The 19,695-nt window shown below is 46.3% G+C and overlaps 1 protein-coding gene across 1 annotated transcript; it reads left to right on the top strand.

Moving 5' to 3' along the window:
* Positions 1 to 15: 15 nt before the first annotated feature.
* LOC131215258 (uncharacterized) lies at positions 16 to 1,697 on the top strand. Its single transcript, XM_058209645.1, has 3 exons — positions 16 to 115; positions 205 to 1,580; positions 1,688 to 1,697. The coding sequence occupies exons 2-3, from the start codon at positions 448 to 450 to the stop codon at positions 1,695 to 1,697; spliced, it is 1,143 nt and encodes a 380-aa protein (XP_058065628.1). The 5' UTR covers positions 16 to 115; positions 205 to 447.
* The last annotated feature ends 17,998 nt before the right edge of the window (positions 1,698 to 19,695 follow it).

The following is a 19,695-nucleotide window of genomic DNA, read 5'->3' as shown; positions in this document are numbered from 1 at the left end:
TCTTTTCGAGACATGCTGTCGGCTGTGTTTGGGCACCAGCAATGATCTTACCCTCATCGATGTGTTTACGGTCAACAATCTGAGCACGATCATTAGAGATGTGTTCAACATAAATGTAAAGTATTCACGTAGTCTTTTATCAATAGCATTTTATGTTGAAAGTATTAACCTGCAAATTATGCGTCCCTCTTGTATCTTCCCTAGGTTACTCCCATTGATAAGTGCACAACAAGCATATGTGCGAAATGTTTGGGTGACACTTATGATTTTAGCAGAAGAAACAATAAATATCTTCAGGATAAATCTCGTGTTCTCAAGAACTATGCGTTGTTGAGTTGCAACAGTGTAAAGAAACATGGTACTTCAAGCACTCCTACAAACGCTGGCTGTGTTGATATTGCTACATCCGTGAGAGACATATCACCCATCGCAGACCATGCCTGCAACATGCAAGAATCTCCAGCAACTTCGAAGAGCTTGGCACAGTATGATAACACTGATCACTCGAACATTTCTTCAAAAACGAAGCAACCAACTAGTGAGTTACTGGGATCGAAGCAATCACCAAAACAAGGAATTCGAATTGCACTAGGCAATCAAACGGCATTCATTGTGGCCAAGAAACAAGCAGTGTTTAGGAAGAAATCGAAATCGAACAGAAAGAGGAAGCACGTTTTCGGCTCCGATGAATCGGAAAACAGAACAAAGGTCGCCAAAGCGCGAAAAAAGACGGTGGCTGAGAGAAGTTCTGGAACACAACTGAAAGCAACTGAACACGATTATCCATCAGCAAGGGTAAATGAGGGCACAAGGGAAACATTCCCTAGAGATACAGGAGAAACCGTTGCAAACAACGATTCCAGTATTCCACAAGAACCGAGACAGACTAGTAAAAACTTCGAATCTTTCTGTGTGCAAAGTTTAGAACCTGGGCCACAAAAAGATTCATCGAAAGTTATTCCAAAACTCAAAATAGTTCGAGTAGTTGGCACTGACCGGATCCCAACACAACATAACAAAGTTGATAAGAATATGAACACGATAAACGGTGCAGGCGCTGCAAAACAAACGTTATCTTCTAGTGCCAAAGAATGTTTTGCTTCGTCGCCGTCGGTTGAGAATTTTTCGTCTGTTGCTAAAGATATGACGTCATCCGAATCCCTTTCTGCACATTCTATCGACAACACACGGGAGCAGAACGTAGTGAGGGGTCCTTGTGCTGCTTCCTTGGATGAAGGAGATTGTGGTGCTGTAATGGTAGAGTCACAAAGCTCTGTAACAAAGTCTCCAGCGGTCGGCATAACGCATCGTCGACACAGCATGTATGGTGTCATACGTGTGTGCAAGGATCTATTTGATGCTCCCCAAGAAAATGTTGAATTTGCAGCCATACGAAATGATTTGATGATCCGAAAGCCGTTACCAGTTGAGGGAAATTTCGCTGTTTCGAATAATGAAGCTGACAATTGTCGGGGTCCATCGGTACAGACACCTCGAAGAGAAAGCATTTGTTTCGGTATTAATAATCAGCGGACATTGATGCCAAACAATGTTTCACTAAGTAGTGATCCAGCCAGATTGTACGCTGTTCCGGTAGTATCATCGCAAATGGCAGTTAACGCTGGTCCGTGTTCAGTTGGGACCATAACAAATCCAGAAACTTCTTCCATGGGAACCTTCGCTTTAGGGACGAGTAGTTCGACAGCGTTGGCAACACAACCAAGGAATCCTCCACCCTATCAGGTTTATTCTCGTAACGGCGAACCGCTGCACTTGCCCTACTATCAGCTGAGGCAAACTGGAGTTTATTCATTTGCAATACAACAGGATTCGATGAGAACACCTGGACAGCCGAGCGCACCACCACCACACCAGCGCGATAGTACACTTAGATGGTTACTTAATTCTAAATGAAAATTGATCTTCACTAGTGCTACGCTTCATTGAATAACATTCATATAATTAAGCGGACATTGGCCACTTCTAGCTGTGCTATGTTACCAATTTTCTATCAGTATTCTTTAAATTCATATTGAATGAACAATTTGCCATAGAGTGCCTTTTGCTCATTGAACTCACAATTACCTGAAGCTGTGAAAGAAACAACAGAAGTTTAATATTGTCTCTGTAGCAGGTCAATTCATTTTGGCGGTTGTACCGGGATAAGAAGAAAAAGATAAAAGGAAATATATACATGTACACGTTTGTTGGACTGGAAGTTATGTTAGCGAGTTATCTGCAGTAACTTTGAATTTTCGCAGAAGCGCTACCCAGCGTAAGTAAAACATATTTGACAAGCAATAAAACCACAGATCTTTTATGTTTTTTAATTACTTGCCTATCGTTTGACTAGTGAGGGTTCGTACACTGAATTTAATAGCACCAAGAATCATATTTCTTGAAAAGCAAGCTTTCATTGTGCCTCAGGACATAGTTTCTGGGCACCCTAGCAGTTTGTTCGACATGTGCACTGAAGCGATAGCTGTGTTTCCCCAAAGCATTGGGCCATAGTCGACATTGAACTTTAGCTCAGTGGGTTACTGGTGCTAGTTGACCGCCTTAGCCTTACCTTCGGCCAGAACGGGGGTGTTCTGAAGCAAATGTTGCACACTTAAGGTGCAGGGCATTCAAAGGGGACAAAATATTACGGTATGTAGACGACAGAACGCAGCAACCATTGCTGAAGCCGGCGATGGAATGGAGCTTTCGCTGAGCTTTGGAATTGCCACGAAAGCCTGTTGGGTGTGCTTCGGCCGTTGGTCTAGATTCGATGTTTTTAATCGGTCCCTTGTGTATTATGTTAGAAAAAACACTAAACCACACGCATCACCCCACGTGCAGGGTTTGATATGTTTTCGTGTCTTATTAGAAATCCTTCAACCAGGAGCGGTAAGTTTTCTTCGCCTTGTGACCTTCGTTTCCTCAACTATTAACGTTTCGTTTGGTATGTTTTTCTTCATAAGTTTAGAATTTTGGAAGAGTTAGCCAATGGCACAAAGAGAAACGCATATGCCGGCAGGCTTTGGTTAAATTGGTTAAATAAATCCGATTTTACTCCAGAACCGATCGAGGAAAGCAATACTTTTCTGTCGCGCTCTCCATGCTTTTGCTGGGCGGTGTTTGATGGGGAAGGTGATTCAAAGCGTGCGAAGGAAACCCGCGAAGCTTGTGACAAAAAAGCACCGTCGATTTCATCGCACGCGATCGCAGGCCAGTGGTGCCCGGCAGAGCGACCGGTCGAGAGCCGCAAGGCTGTTGCTGCTGGACCCACCTGAGTCGGCGGCCGGTGCCAGGCTTAGTAGCGCCCGTTCGTGGACCGATCGCGGTTAGTTGCACTTGACGAACAGTGGCATACGGACGTGTTTTACATGGTACGGAGCGTCGATAGTAGCTCCGCCGAAGATCCGGCGATCGTCACCGATCCTAACTGGTCCGGATGGTTTTGCGTGGCGTAATTTGGCCATAAGACCGTGTGATCATCCACAACCGTTGTGATGTGACGATTGGCAATATTTTCTGTTTAGGCCATCGGTCATCGTCCACGCATCGATCGAAATTGACCAGTCTCCTCAAATGATCAAACCGAAAACGCAAACGAAACGAGAGTGTGTGTTTTGTGCAATGCTTTCCGCCCGATCGGGGGCCTAGTCGAAATCGGGTTCCGGTGATCATCACGTTTGAATGTTTCGCACGGTCCATTCGCAGATGGCCGGCTAGTAAAAAAAACGCAAAAGTGTAGCTAAGTGCATAGTGCGCTAAGTGTTGCCGGAAAAGTGGCATCGATTTCAAAGTTTTGGTGGAGCAATTGATTGATCATAGTTTTCGCTTTGCTTTTGACATCCTAGGGTCGAGCGCATCCTGAGTGAAAGGATTTCTTTACCGAGTGAGTGAAAGAAAGAAATCGCGTGCGGTGTATCGAAAGGAGGTTTCGAAGCATAAAAGAGTCAGCCGAAGGTCGGCGGGTTTCGAGCTGCAAGTGAACGGAGATCACGCCGTGCTGCACTGGGGCACGTAAGTTTTTCTCCGATGCACGCAATGATCCAGGGAAAATAGATCATCGTTGGGGTTAATTGAATCATTTTTTGTGCCACTGTGTATCGAACTGCAAAGGCAATCCAAAGTTTCGATCGATCTCTGTTGGATTTCTGAAATTACGTCCGATGCTTACGGGAAGGATGACTGCGATTTAGATAACGTTTCCAATTTTGCGACAAGCCCTGCAAAGCACCCATAACCCAGGCTGTCCAGGATTGTTACAGATGGCGCACGATTGTGAGTGAAATTTTGCCTCTTTTGCGAGCTGAATGGACCAGACCCGAGCGGTGCATATTGAATAACCATTTCCTGATCGACAATCAGACGCGTTCGCGGTTACGGTGGCTGAGCCAGTCACTGGACAGTTGGTGCTCGAAGCCAAACTAGCCCTTATGCAGCAGGAACTGGTCCGATCCATTTTCCTGAACTCCGCCATTGGCCACTGGACACTTCTGGTCGGGGTTTTTTCAAAAAATGAAACGTTGTGACAGGTTGTCCCGGTGGCGTGTTATTAGATTAATTCATCGTTCGTCAAGTGCATCGAAGGTTTCCGATGGTTCGCGATACGGTTTCTGAGGTCTTGAGCCTGAGAAGCCCTGATTTAAACCGTCGCGACCGATCGTCGGGCTCAATCACAAAGGTTACAATAATCACGTTTCGGGCCACCGTTCTCTTTGGTTAATTTAACATTCCGTGCTCACTGGCACCGGCCAGTAAGTAGTAACGTGAGCATTTTATGAATCCATTCTGCGTTGCGATTGCTGGTGCCGGTCGCGACCGTCGGGCAGCATTGCATATTTTTCGTAATAACTTTCGGGAACTTGGCTTTGTGCTTTCAGTTTGAATGGTTAAAATAACCGTGTCCGTGACTAGCTTTTACAGCACTTCTCGACTTCGCACGCCTGTGCGTGGCTTGGATTTGAGTTTGAGCGGCCGAACGCTGGAGTCTCTATCGACAGACCGATATTAATATGGTTTAAGTGATTTGATTGCATAAAGCATGTGGCCCATTCACACGCCCATCGGTCAACGCCGATGCTAGAGGGAACCAGTTTTAATCCGGCCGGCCACTGCCCATTGCTGTTCTCTGACTTACTTTCTTACTGCTCCTTCTACGGCGGCCACTGTATCAAAGGGGCGCAAAAGACCCACGCTGCGATAGTATCGGATTACCCCCGATACAACGCTGCCTTGTGAAAGACATCTCAAAGCTTTGGGGACTAGGAGAGAGAGAGAGTAATAAAATTCAAAAAGCATAGCATTCAGTGGTTTCCTGGATTTAGTTTTTGTTCATCAAGATTCTGCCAGCTACAAGCTCTACTTGTGTTCTGATGCGTCCTTGTTACAATCGATCGCGCGAAAATCATCGAGCTTTGAATTTAAATTTTGTTTTGTTGTTCCGTTGTTTTAATTTATTGTTGATCGACATTCTCGGCTCACTCATGCTGCTAGTGAACGTGCCTTTCAAGCATTCATTAACGTGGTCGGGTCGTATCGGTATCCGAAAGTAAAAGTGCATTTCGCACTCGAACCCGAGTCCTGGGGGTCGCCCCGGATACGGTCACTTGAATTCGGTGGAACGAAAGTAAAAATGTAAATAAGCGTCAAGCGGACCCACATCTTATTGAGTAACTCCACGCCATGTGAAACTGGTCCACTTTGGAAACTGGCCTTTGCCAAAAATGCTTCTTTCGTTTCGGTGGCGTATCATAACCGACAGGAAAATGACTAACCGTGTGGGTGCGTGGAAGAACCCCCATCGATTGGTGTCAATGGCTTTGTAGAGTGGGTTATAGAAATCGACACGAACTGCGCTGCCGGACCGCTGGTAGTGTGTGACCCGGCTTCGAACTTAACCCTCGTTTACTAGCACACGCCGCGTTTACACAGAAAGAGTACAGTTTTTGCACCACGACGCGTGTGTGGTTCAAGGGGAAACTCAATTTTATAATAGGACCAATAACACTTTTTTGTGTTGTGAATAAATCGCTCGTTTTGAGTCAACGACTCGTCCGATTCGAAACCTCTCGACACGGTCCACTAAACGGTGTCGATCGCAACCGCCAGGTGCAAGCGAGATAGAAAGCTTCGCAGCTTCGTCGAGTGTTTAGGGGCTGCCCGTAGGCGCCACCCGGCATTTGCCCGGAGGTTCGTCGCCTAATCGGGAAGCGAAGTCTTTTGTTTTGCACGCCGGTTTTTGACGCGCAGGTCTTCTGCCGGTGTCGCCGTGTTTGTTTCGGTTAACGTTTTGGAAGCTCCAAAATTTAGAGACGGTAGTGGATATGAGGAAAAAGTTGAGCGGCCAGGCAATGAAACAGAATCTAATTTCAAATGCCCCAAGGCGGGCAAGCGTATCTAATTTATTATTCTGCGCGATTTGACGATGCGTCATTAGCATCAGGAAGAAACTGGGCCATCTGGCGCAGCGGAAGGATTGGACGCACGACAAAACACAAATGCATTCGAAAGGGTTTTGTCCGATGAAGTGACAAAAGTAGCTGTTCGAAAGGAAGGCTTGCAATTTAGAGAGAAAAAAAAACATAAATATCACCCAAACAGGTCGGATATGAACGGAAGACGCAGAAAAAAATATGCAAATTGCGCGAATTTTGGCTGCCGCCAAGATTACGAAACGCACAACCCGATTCAACAGGGTCTGTCATGCTGTGGCATTAAAAAGCGATTTCTGTTTAAGATCAGTGTGGGAAGTGATCGAATCATTTTCAACGGCAGATGAGCGCTGGAACAAAACGGGGCAAAGTTTTCTTATTCCACTTCCTTGTAGGATTGCAGTTGTGTAATTTGTGGCACAAAAAGTGTGGTATGATAAAAGCGTTTCGAATGACATAACTTGATTTGTCGTAAAATATAGTTTCAACATTATTCTGGGATTTTAGCAGCGTAGCAAAACTAACCATTAGTTGCATAGAAAAGTATCATAAATGGATAATAATAAAAATATTTCATACTTGACATAGGCATAAATAAATATCTATGGTACTCACGCAAAAGGTACTTTCCGTGTTGGTGTTTTCACGCGCATTGTTACACGCCACATACTAGGGTCGAGTTATTGAATATGTTCACCCATTTAGCCAAAGTCTGCTGACATTGACCACACCATCAACTTTTTCTTAACTTGACATTAACATTAACGTCGTTTTGAAAGTTTGTTGGACCTTTAGGATCCTCCCTTTTAATAAAAAAAAACCAGTCCTTAGTTTAGTTTTGCCAACATAAATCCAGCAACTTTTAAGTATACAAAACTTTTGACCTAATCGGCGAATGATCAAAGTTTCATGTCAAAAGTATGAGACGCAGTCCGGGTTCGTTACGCTATTATCGTACAATGGTTTTTATGCTCATCATTGGAGCAATTACACGACTACATATGACTGGCAAGAAGCACAACTAATTACAGTGTGTCCTTAGTTGCAACTCTGCAAATATTCTGCTTCCCGTGCTAAATCTTGTGCGTACGAAAACGTCATCGGTTAATTTTGGCCAGGTAAATGTTGTCGCAAGATTTGCACGAGTTACTTACTGCAATGGCGGCTATCCGGCTACAAAAACACAGGCCACCCGAGCGTGTTCGAAAATAAAACCATAAATCATGAGGCCACGGGAAATACTGAACCTTAGTGGCCTTAAATTGCTAGATTCCATCGGACTGCGGTTGGCAAAAAGTGTCCAACTGGCTGACAATGTTATACACGGGCCACACGGAGCAATGGACGGTGAAATTGCCGATTCCCTCACATGGACCGATCGTTATGGTGCACTATGAGCCAATAATCGGGTGAGGTTTCGATTTTCCGTGTGCTCTGCGGACTTTGTAGCCGGCAACCGGACCGGATGCCCGGCACCCCGGCGACGGTCGCTACTGTTGAGAGTTACAGTGTCACAGTGTGAGCAGCGGTTGGCGTTGCACACGTTTTGCAACGGCCGCTACCCCCGGTGGATTTCCTTTTCACCGTGTCACGCGTTCGCCATCCTTCACGGGCGCTCTTTTTGTCTGTATCTCCCCGTGACAGTTGTCTTTGATCACTCATTTCACCGGTGTGCGATGAAAGTGAATGGGAAGGAGTCGTCTGTCTGTCGTGGCCACAGTATGGGGCCGATCGGCTCCGTAGTCATTGCGTGTGATACTGGAAATGTAAAGTCTGCGGAGCCACAATTGCGCGAAAGTGGCTGTGAGCGAATGGCTAATTTCTTCCCGTAGTGACTGCTTGGCACGAGCGGAAGTGGTGACAAATGGGCTCGCGTATGCTTGTGGACCGGGCTTGTAAGCCGTATAGGTTTCTCCATTGTCGCCGAAAGTAACCAGTCCCTTCATTATTCCTATTTCACACCACAGATCAAATAAAAGCGTAATCCAATTAACGACCAGCTAGGGGCCGCCTAGAAGACCATAGAGGCCACGTGCGGACCGCAATGGAAATTAATCATTCAAACGGAAAGCGAATGGTGGCACCTCAATGGACAGCTCTGCATTTTGGCCCACCATAACGAGCGTCGCGATAGTTAAATTGAAGACATTTTCTGACGTGAAAGTTTCGGGCAGAAAACTGTAATTTTCTGTGTCTCCTCTACTATGTGTCATTGGAAACCTAAATAAATCACGCTCGCGCACCGTCCAAATTCAAATGGGGACACTCGAACGGAAAATATTGCACCACCAACAATCGCTGTGCGGTGGAGGTTTTTGGCTCCGAGACGCGGACGCAAAAAAACGCGCAAAGGACCTGACCTTAGACAAATTAGTTCTTTTCTCGGCCCGGTACGGTACCTTTCTCTTGGGCTTTTTCGGGTTCGTTACGTTCGCCGTAATTACCCGTCGGTCGGTGTGGAAATGAAAACATCGCACGAAAACGCCGGCGCCTTCGCCGGCGCTGATTGAGTTAAAGGTCACGTGTGCGCGTCGCGACGCGTGGTAATGTGCGTTTTACGCAACCGCGCTCGTGGCACGCATCCTGAAAGTGCGTAGCACGGTGTGTCGTTTGCATTCGCCGCTCGAGGTGACGATATTAACACCTGGATGAGGGTGTCCCGTCTTAAGCGCGGACCCATTGCGAATGTTGAAAAATGGACTATTAAATGCCAGGTCCATTAGGGGGGTTCGCGTTCTGAGGCTGAGGTGTTCGTGATGGAGGTGTTTAAAATTGAAAACCTTTAAAGATCAGCCGTTCGTCACCCATCGTGAGAGCGATGGCGGCGTCATGTTGCCACCGAGAGTGGCCCCGAGTTATTGATTAGTTTACTAATGTGGGGAAAAAACCCAATTCCGGATCCTTTTTCCACAGACTGCCAGACACCTGACCTGACTGCCCGGCTGCTGCTGCTGCTACTGCTGTTGGTTGGCCACCAGGCGGCGGGCCTGCCGAAGGGGCTACCGATGCGATGAAGTGGAGTAGTTTAGGAATAACGACCCTGCTGTCGTTATTTATCACAACCGGCTCACTGGCGGAGGTAAGTTGAACAGCCCTATTCTAGCCCTAAGACCCTGGTAATCGAAAGTTGTAGTGCGCCCCAAAGACACGAGCTCACAATGCAATGGTGTTATTTGCACTTTTGAGCCCATTTTCTCTCCCTCGCCATTTGTTCCTGCTTGAATGAGAGTATGAGTGGTAACAAATGGGGTCCCACTGATAAGCGGACAACCTGGTGACTGGTTAATTTAAGGAGCCCGTCAAAGGAGGAGGCAAAAGTTCATTGTCGGATTCCGCCGGCGCATTTTCAATCAGGTTGTGAAAAGCAAACAGCTTGACCAACTCGGAACTCGTGAGGTGTAGATATCAATCAAAGTTAATTTCACCCGGCCAAAATGGCTCGAGCCGGCTGGCGGGCTGTCAATCATCTGCGCCAGGCCGGGACACATGAAAAACGCATCAACGCAACACACACGCGCACACACACTGGCGGGACAAATTGACACCTAACAAAAATTGAGGCCGTTCCTTTCAGGCCTATTTGAAAAACCCACAACTTGGCTGCCAATAAAGTGTAACCAGCTCACCATCATGGCGTGGCGTGTGAACGTCGGCAAGGCTTTACAAACCACGGTGCGGGTTTTGGCGTAGCTTTATGCTTTCCATCGCACCTCACCCGAGGGCCTAGAGCCCCCGGGGGGAGGTTCCAATCTCGAACGGCCTTCGCTTTGGTCATCCTTTCGGTTGACTGAGTCATGGCGGTGGCCGCGGAAAGCTCCCATATGGGCCAACTTAAATGCAGCGACCGATCAAAATTGGTTCCCTCATCGTACTTCGGTGCTTGAACGGTAAGGTTTCAGAAGCATTCTCGCCATGCTAATGAGCCAACTGGTCACGGGACAGACCCCACCGGTCGGTCGATGACCATTAACCGGAGACCGGAGTGCACACCCATCGGCGAACCCATGGCTCGGGCTGTCGATCTATTCCATTCGCTGGCCGCAGGAAACATCCGGAGGTGTTACGTCGTTAAGCCGTCGGGGCGGTACCCTGCGTGTTGGTGTGGCGGTGGAAAGTAAAAGTCCCGGGCCGTGGCGCTCAGTATTGCGTGAAAGAACGCTAAGGGGTCCTCGGGTACGGCTGGTCAACATGTGGCGCCAGTCCACGGCAGCACCGAACGGAAGAACTTTTAGTAGAGGTGGAATTGATGGTGCCAACTGATCGTCGCGAACCGTTTGTCCTCCGGTCCTGATCCGGATCTAATTGGCGAATCTCGTGCGACGTCAGGGCTGGCATGCAAGCTAAGCTGGTAGACATAGCAAAAAACGGTCAACGCATTGCAACGCACGTATCAGATCTCAGAGCTGGGTCTTTTATTTACTAACAACATGGCCCCTGGTGCTATCACGCGCCGAAAGTACAATCACCCGGCCCGGTCACGATCGTTTGTGATCGTATGGCCGTGAGGCCGTCGGAAAGAAAGGATTGTTTATGAGGGTTGACTGGGTGGCTGGACCCACCGATTGCTAAATAGCTCCGTTTAGCTGCCCCACATAAGCCGCCGAAGAAAACGGCTAAACCGAAAACCCCCCGAACTGAACATAAATGAGAATATTATCGAAACCTGCTGGCCAGCATTAAAGTGACACGCCCTGAAATGAAATCTGGTTGAAGGAAAAATAAAACGAAGGGATTTAAAATGGAACCCATGCCCATGAGTGTTGTTTGATTGATGATTTCTATCTTTGGCCGTTCAACTATTGTTTAACGAAGCCGCCGGTAAATGGGTGCAATGCTCAGTTTCGTCAGAAGGTCGATTAGATGGAGTTCGATTAATTGGGGTCACGCCAATGAATTCAGACAACAGGGAAACAGCATATTTCAAATAATGTTTAAGCATATAATCATACCATCAGAGGAAGGTGAACGAAGAACCCAGATAGAGCAACAAACAGCTAATATACACAAGAAAATGCATTTTCTTTCTCCAATTATGGCTCACATTTTTGTGTGCAATATTTTGTAGTAACCATGTTAAATTTTCACCCAAAAAATCAGCTTTAATTTGATTGGGGTGTTTTGTTTTTGCCAAAAATGTGATTGGTGATTGATTGGCTTTTCACGCATGATATTCTTTGAGTATAAAAACAGATGAAAGTTGCCAGAGGCCAAATCTGGTAAATACGGTGGATAATCTTACAATTCGAACTTTAATTCAAGAATTTTTACCATTTTTAAAATCCTCTGGGTTCATTACAATGATGAATGAGGATGTTTTTCTTCTTCAAACTGGGACATTTTTCGCGAGTTTTCACTTTCAGTAGCAGCAATAATCAAAGTTTATCATTTTATCAGTTTGCAAGTAATTCGTTAACAAAATTTCATTCGCATCGCGCAAAACTGATGCGATTTCTGGATACGAACGATACGATATTCCTTTTAGGGCGATTTCTAGATACGAACTCAATTCGGAGCCGAAGAACCAGGTTCACACCACTCTTTAGCCTCTTGTTTTGATTAGTACGACAACGTTTAAATTCAGAAAAACCCCTTTTAAAAAAAACATATTTGGCTCGAAGCAGCGCCCTCTGGTATCGACCAGCAAAACTTAGTAAACAACTTTGTATAATTGAATGTTGGCGGAGCTCCCAAACCCCTCCCTGTCATGCCGGTTTTGGGAATCGAACGTATGGCCAGCTGCGTAGCAACGACGAGTCGTTATCGACTACTTTATCAACGAGGGTCACCCATTGTATGCTTGCATGTCACATGAATCCATGGCGTGGAAAGTGAACCAATCCAGGTTAAAAACGTTCCCAAAATTCGTTCGCTCATGCTGCATACATTTTACAGATGTAACAGACCCGATTGAGATCGCCGAAACCAGACGCTCGGTGCCCCAAATCGGTTGATTTGAAACGCTGCAGCCTGTAGGGCTGAACGGACCAGCTTCGGAAACCGACTGCTTTTCGACAATGAACGATTGCCCTTACAGCATTAGGGGGGCCCTCGCCTCGAGTGAGTTGCTGTTGTCAAGATAAACTGCCAACACGCGCCAAGCACCCGAAGCTTCGTCTCGCACAGGACTATTTTTCTTATGTTTCCTCCTCCTCGCCAAGCTGCGTGCGATTGTGCAATACGCTGGCCCACTCCCCCCCGCCAGCAACAGGCATTTGTTGTAACGGAAGGAAAACGAAAGTGGATGCTGGGCTGAGCTGGACCGGTGGCCGGGCCCCCCAAAACCGGCCTGCATTAAATGGCGGGCGGCTCTGGGCCGGAAGTGAAGCGATGAAAAATGAACTTGTTTAAATTTAAACCGAAAACCGCAACCAACATTTGTTGGGCCGTGGCGGAACCGGAATGGTCGCGGAATAATGAAATGACTTTTCCCGCGAGTTGGTGGCTGATGAAAATCGGGAACGATAAGCGAGCGGGCGCGGCCGTGTCCGGCGTAAGCTTTCCTAATGCGACATTTTTACGGAACACGGAATACTGGCCGAAAGTTGGCCGGTCTTTTGGGTGACCGACGAACCCTTACCGAAGCGAAGGGAATGATGGGGCATTGGAAGGGGCAAAGTTACACAAAGTTACAGCAAAGTGGCAACTCGGAAAAATTGGATTATCCGCCAAACGTCCGGTGGCAACCTTCGCGTAATTTACTTCATCAATCTGTGCTGTGCTGGGACACTGCGGACGCTGATGAGGACTTGGGGTGGTGGTGTTTTCCCTGTTTTTTTGTTTTCGGTTTCGGGCCGAGTTTGGCAACCAGTGGCCAACCATTTATGCGACACGGAGGAACGGCATGAATGTGCAATGTGTTTACTTGTTTGCCCCGTTGTTGTTTGGCTTGGCTGGATGGCTGGCGGGCTGGCCGATAATCGAATTATGATACTTTCACCGGAAAACCGGAGCGAAAAAGGAGTCCGGCTAAAGGGAGGAAAAATTAAGAAATTAGGCAACAAACAGCAACACACGTAATCTGCGTGCGCGGCCACTGGCGTTGCGCTGTTATTGGTTTGCGTTGTGCTTCGTTTTCGCACCACGGCCGAGCATGGGACTTTTGTAATGAGCTCTCGGCCAAGGAGTCTCCACACACAAACGCGGTGGCACCTTACCAAGGAAAGTAATTAAACCGGAGATTGAAGTTTGCTTTTTCTCGCGAGTTGCCGGCTATCGGACGGTGTTCTGCTGGACCATTGCTGCCAGAGAGAATGCGTATGCTGAAGGATACTCGGAGTGATACCCGTCCATTTGCCGCAGAAGAAAACGTCAGCTTCTTTGTGGTAATCAATCTTGCGCACCCTACAAATGATGAAGTTGGCTCGAGGGTGGTGCAGAAAACTCCATTTTCGATTAGATTGGGTACGGCCCGAGTGACGAATTAGTGCAGATTTCCCATTTTTCCATTTGTTTTTAATGGAAACGAATCAGTCATCATGCTACGGATTGAGTTTGGGTGAGTAGAGCTATTTCTGGGTAAAGTTTCTGATGTCTACCATAAAAAGTTATGTTTGAAAAATCGAATCGTAAGGAAAAGATTTTTAACGATAATTAACACACTGTAGACGAAACACTGGCTTAGATTGACGATGTTCAAGTATTGGCATTAATTTGGACCGCGTTATTCAATGACTTCATTAACTGAACACTTTGAAGGATAAAATTGGAACACTCCAAATGAACTCCAAACTTTAAAAAAAGAACAGTTTTATCCAACGTTAATATCACAACATTAGCCTAACTACTTATTGACATAAGCGATATCTACAATGTTACAGTTTGACCACAAAAACAATTAATGCATCGCTTTAGAAAAAGCGTCAGTTCAGCAACCAGAGTTCCACGTTGTTGAGAGTGGCGTGTTCCAGTTTTGGGCTGTTGATTTGTGGTCTGCCAACCACCTACTTTGTATGATGCGGTTTTAATTCTTAAGGCTCTATTGAATTTTCTACGCTTGAGTGAAGGCTGTGAAAAAAAACCGCAACAACCACAAGACTCGGGCAACTCGTGGGCCCACCGACAACTTAAAGTCCCGGGGTGCTCCGGGGTGCACCGACTCGCACCGAGTTGCGCCGGCTGTGGACTAATCACTTCCTGAAGACATTGGCACGTCCTATCCGTGCCACGGATAGGGCGGTTCGCTTCCTTCAGTGGTCGTGTTGGCTATGTCTTCATAACACTTGGGAAGGAGCCTGTTTCGGGAGGGAGTTAAGGGCGCCACAACCCAGACACGGAACCAACAACGGGTCCCCCCGCGAACGGGTGCTTATCGGGCGGACATGCAAACTCATATCCTCCGCAAGTCTCCGTAGGGCCCTCAGCAGCTTGGCCACGCCACCGGTTTCCGAGATGGTTTCGAGCGCACTGGAAAAAGTAAAAGGAAATCGGGAGAATGAAAGTGGCGCGAAAAACTCGAACCCCGACGACGGCGACGATGACGGGAAGACGACGGCGTATGGGGTTGCGCAACTGCGTACCGGGCCGGTGCATAACCGGCTGCGAGTGCATAATTGGTTTAATAGGCCTGTAGGTCTTATTAGGGCACCCGGCGCGCCACGCGGCCTTCCTGGCTGGGGTCCCTTTATCTGATAAGGATCACCGAAGCAGCATGCAAATCGTAATCGCGGCCAACGGCTCCTGGCAGCGGTTCTATTGTAATTTCGTAGACGCAGAGCGATTAATTGAAAAACACGTAGACGCGGAGCAGGAATTTGCCCACCCAGGTGTTTAACATTAATCGGAGCAATTATGTGGATTTTAGAGGTGTTTGTGGCGTTCCTTATCAACGTGAAATTGCGAACTGCAAAACTGAACGAAACCAATCGAATGTAAACACACATCAGCCCTGCTCAACGCAACGCTGAAATACTTCGATGAGGTCATTGTCATAAGATTCAAACCTTTGCAGGCTTTGCTCAAGGCTGGACATTTACAGAAGGTTTAAATTGATTTTGCAAACTTATAAACCAGGAACATAAAGTTGCCGCGTGTTCGTCCTCAACCAGATATAATGACCCATTACTAGCTCTTTGTCGTAGATATAACAATTTTTCGTCACTTCTTGACTTTAGTATGTACCTAGATCAGTGTCGTGATGTTCTTGATTCTATGTCTTTTAGTAACAGCTCCATTCATGTTACTGTTACTGCTTTATTAATTTGTTTAGGTAATTAATTTTTTTTTGTGGTCAAATTAGTTTAGATTACTGTTCCTATCTTAATGGTAGGTCATAAATGTGTCTTTATTTTAATACCTCTCTACTTTGGTGGTACCGTTCTTCAGATTGGAGTTGGTCAGTTTGTTTTTGGTTGCAATGTGATACATTTGCTTTGATGTTTCTCTAATTTGCACATTCTAAATGCACTTCCAATCCTTCCTCAAATTCAATGTACCGTGTTGTTTTCCCAGTGTCTAAAATAAATAATAAATAGGCATGTTTGATGCAGTGTAAGTGCAATGCAGTGTAATAAGTTAATATAGTTTAGTGAATTAAATTAAAGTTATAACTAAATTAAAAGCACATGTAGTCTAAAACCCATTAGAACAATGTTAGTTTTCCTAGTATATTCGTTTTTTTTATCATGTGAAGGCAATCATGTGAATTCCCTTCAAGTGCCTTTTTATATTCATCATTTCTTTTTGTTAACTTTGCACCAAAGTTTTGGAAAATGTTTTATTTGAATTGGTTCTGAAGATAGTTTTACATACCTCCACATTCACATTGAATCAGAATCCATTTATTTCTTAAAAGAGTTACATCAATATCTACATTCCTCGGAACAGTGCAAATGTGCCGAACACTGCCGAGCAGAATAACCCATCGAAAATATCGGTAATATTTGTGTTCGATTCGAATTAACAAGTGCTACATTTGTAGCTGGCCAGCGTCTTAGGGAAGGGTACGTCCAACCGTTGGAAAGAGGTTACAAATTTGTTACTATTTAACATCTTAATTGTTAAACTTTTGCCAAAAAACGGTGAAGAACCCGTGAAGGTGGTGGGGGGCTTGAAGCAGGCCTGTTCGGAAAGCTTTCTGCAGGGTTCCTAGCGGATGGAAGGATTCTCGCGGAACGCGCCCCAGTGGGATCATCAATCACGCTCGCCAGGCGGAGGTCCGGGATCCGGATTAGCGGATTTTACATTTCGGAGGTGTTTTAAGAATGCGCTAGGAACGTTTCCCGGAAGGCATCGGATCATCGGCAGACCTTTTCGGTACGGTGCCGAATAGCACTGTCAGTTCCATCCCATCGATCCATCAATTAATCCAAACCGAAAAACGCCAGCGAAATGCGTTGCGTTAACGACTCCGGGCCTTCTGCCAGGAGTCACCGCCTACGCGCCTGGCGCGAGAAAAATTCATCCGTCATTAAATTTTCCACTCAATTTCCTGCTCAAGGGTGTCGATAGGGCCTCCGAGTGCAGCGTCTTGGTGTGTTTTCCGTTTTCCGGGAGCGCACCGAAAGAAATCGCCGCTGGAAGGAAGTTCAAAGGCCGAGACAGGGCAGGTTCTTCCACCACCGTGGGTGCGGGCGGATGCTATGCTTCTACGACTCCGATGCTAATGATGTTGATGACGGTGTAAATTACGTCGTGCAGCGCAGTGGCAGGTATGCACTGTCCCTCGTAGCGATCGTGTCAATAGGCAGCGAACCAACAACGATAGTAATTGGACGGAAATGAACAATTGAATTAGCCGGCTGACTGGCTGGCCAGCCGCTAAGCAAAAGGGTGTCAAGCATGGAGGCGCGAACATGGCGTCTGTTTGTTTTATCAATACTTTTGCTAACATTCCTTCGGTTCATTCGACTGGAATCTCGCGCGAGCGACAGACACCGCATCTTTCGACGCACTTCTTGGTACTGCTCGGTCTTCTGCTGGCCCCTCGTAGATGTTTGGGGGGACGTTGCCAGCTCGTACCGCCCTTACCGGCGCCCGGTGGAGCATGAATTGCAACGCACCGAGCGACCAACGACGACGCAACTCCGGTGGCCCGCTGCTGGGCCTTGGCTTTTGCAACTCTGCCTCCCCTGGGCTCTAGGGGTGACAGTAGAGGTGATCAGTGTCGGAAATTCTCTTGGAAATGGGAACATCGCCGGCTAATTGTCCAGCGACGAATTGTGTCTCTGCGACAGCATACGAGTATCGAGGGCGCGTGTGGTGCGGGTGCCTTGGCCACATACTCGGCTCGACGTTCTAGTCGTTGCGCACGTCATGCATGTTGTTCTTTCTTAATATCTAGTATCCTCTTAACGTTGTAATTAACGTGCTTTTTGTTGGCGTTTATACATTACTGTAAGAAACCCAAATTTAATACTTGAGGCAATGTTAATTGAATTAATAATAATAGTTAAAGATTTATTTGTTATTTGGCATTCAAATTGAATTTTCTAAAAGTACTGAAGCGCAACTTCATTAAGCGCGAACTGGACCTCCAACTATGCTTAGTGCATCCGTGAAGATCATTAGGACTCTGTTGACTTTACATAAGCCCCAGCGAATATGCCTAAAAGATCGACGGTATGCTTTGGCAGAATTCGAATTCGGCATGTTATTCCATAGAGCGCCGATAAATGCAATGTCCTTAGCGATCGCGAAACCCCATTAAACTCAATTATAAGCTGGTTAATAGTTAAACGCATGCGCTGGATGTGTTAGGGATGTAGTACGAATTAAATAGTTTCTACGGGCTACAGATAGTCGAAACTAGTTATGAGAATAACCAAGGACTTGCGAAGCTTGAGTGGACCAGTGTTGTCCCTCCGCGGCTTCCTTGATGAATTACGTTGAAAACTTGCAACGGAAGGATAAACTACTACTAGGATAAAGGACTTACTGGATAAATCAGGGCCTGATTCCGGCTGATCGCATTCGATGGCTCCTGCTCGGGCTCTAATCTCGTACTCTAATCTAATTAAATCATCTATGCATAGGAGATTGCATTGAATTCATGCACAGGAGATAATTTACAATTTAGTGTTTTTTAAACAATTGATACAGTTGCCCTAGTTTTCTGTCGCATTATTTTATTATAGAAAAAGAACTCGCGCATGAATGAATTCGAAATTATGTCAGCAAAACTCCATTGAGCCAATGTGTCACGTGTTTATATAATCGGAATCAAATGTATTGTCAGCTGACGCAATATGACGAGAAATGTGAATCGGACTAGGAAGAGTGACAGTAAAACAAAAACAAAAAATGGGCTAAAAACAAAACCACGCGCCGTGATGTATCCATGTTGCATGCAAAACGCACATTAACCCGACCACGGGCACGGGCTTTAGCTTCTCTCGAACAGCAACAGCAACAAAAACGAAAATAGTAACTTTACAGCAACAGGGGCGGGCGGGAAAAGAGCTAATCAAACATATTACTCAATATTCGACGAAACTAACGAACCGCGAGCCAGTGCCGGTTACGGCAGCAGCAGCGCTGGTCGGTCGGTGGACCTAAAACTAGAGGAGCATTACTCAAAGCGTAAATGCGATTGAAATCTCTCACATGAGCGCACATGAGCGTACGAATAAAACGCGATTAGCTCTTCCCTGTCCCCCGGCGTGGATGTTCCGTTTCAGCATGGAAATCGTCGCGGCTCGTGTCGGAGCGGTTGGTTGGATCGATGATACTCACGTGTCGATCGTTGAACCAGAGACAAAAACGGAACGGCACCACAGCAAACAACACTTGCGGTACATAAAAAATGTTGATTTATGATTAGTGAAACAAATGCGTGATATGCGTACGCTTGTTTCTGCTTTCAGCAGAAGCATTCAAGTGGGCATGTAAATCTGGTGCACACAAAAAAATCCGCCTAGGGCCCTACCAATGAGTCCCGGGCAATCGCTACGTGCGGGATGTTGTTAACCTATTTGAAAGTTTTATGTGGATAGTTTACATTTGTTTCGATAGTAAGCGGCGGCGAGCGGCGAGTTCAGTTACCTGCACGCAGGCAGTTTACTGCTCATTAGTAAAAGTTTTGAAATTACTTCGAGTTGACAGTAGAATAAAATGAATTGCTATGTCGGTGCATGCAGCTACGATCTAAATATCATTCCCTTTTTTCCTGAGCATGAGCATACAATAATCTGTTTTTGTTCGTGAACCCATCCGACCATTCGTCAGCCTAACGACCATGTGTGGCAGCTCTCAAGCGCCGAACTAAATAGATCTATCCTAAGTTATTAACCCTCTTACGAGGCACGGCGCACGGGGTAAGTGGGTTTCGGGATAG

The sequence above is a fragment of the Anopheles bellator genome, chromosome 1 (assembly GCF_943735745.2).
Source record: "Anopheles bellator chromosome 1, idAnoBellAS_SP24_06.2, whole genome shotgun sequence".
Lineage (NCBI taxonomy): Eukaryota > Metazoa > Arthropoda > Insecta > Diptera > Culicidae > Anopheles > Anopheles bellator.
The sequence above is the reverse complement of the archived record's forward strand: the minus strand, read 5'-3'. Positions and strand labels throughout refer to the sequence as shown.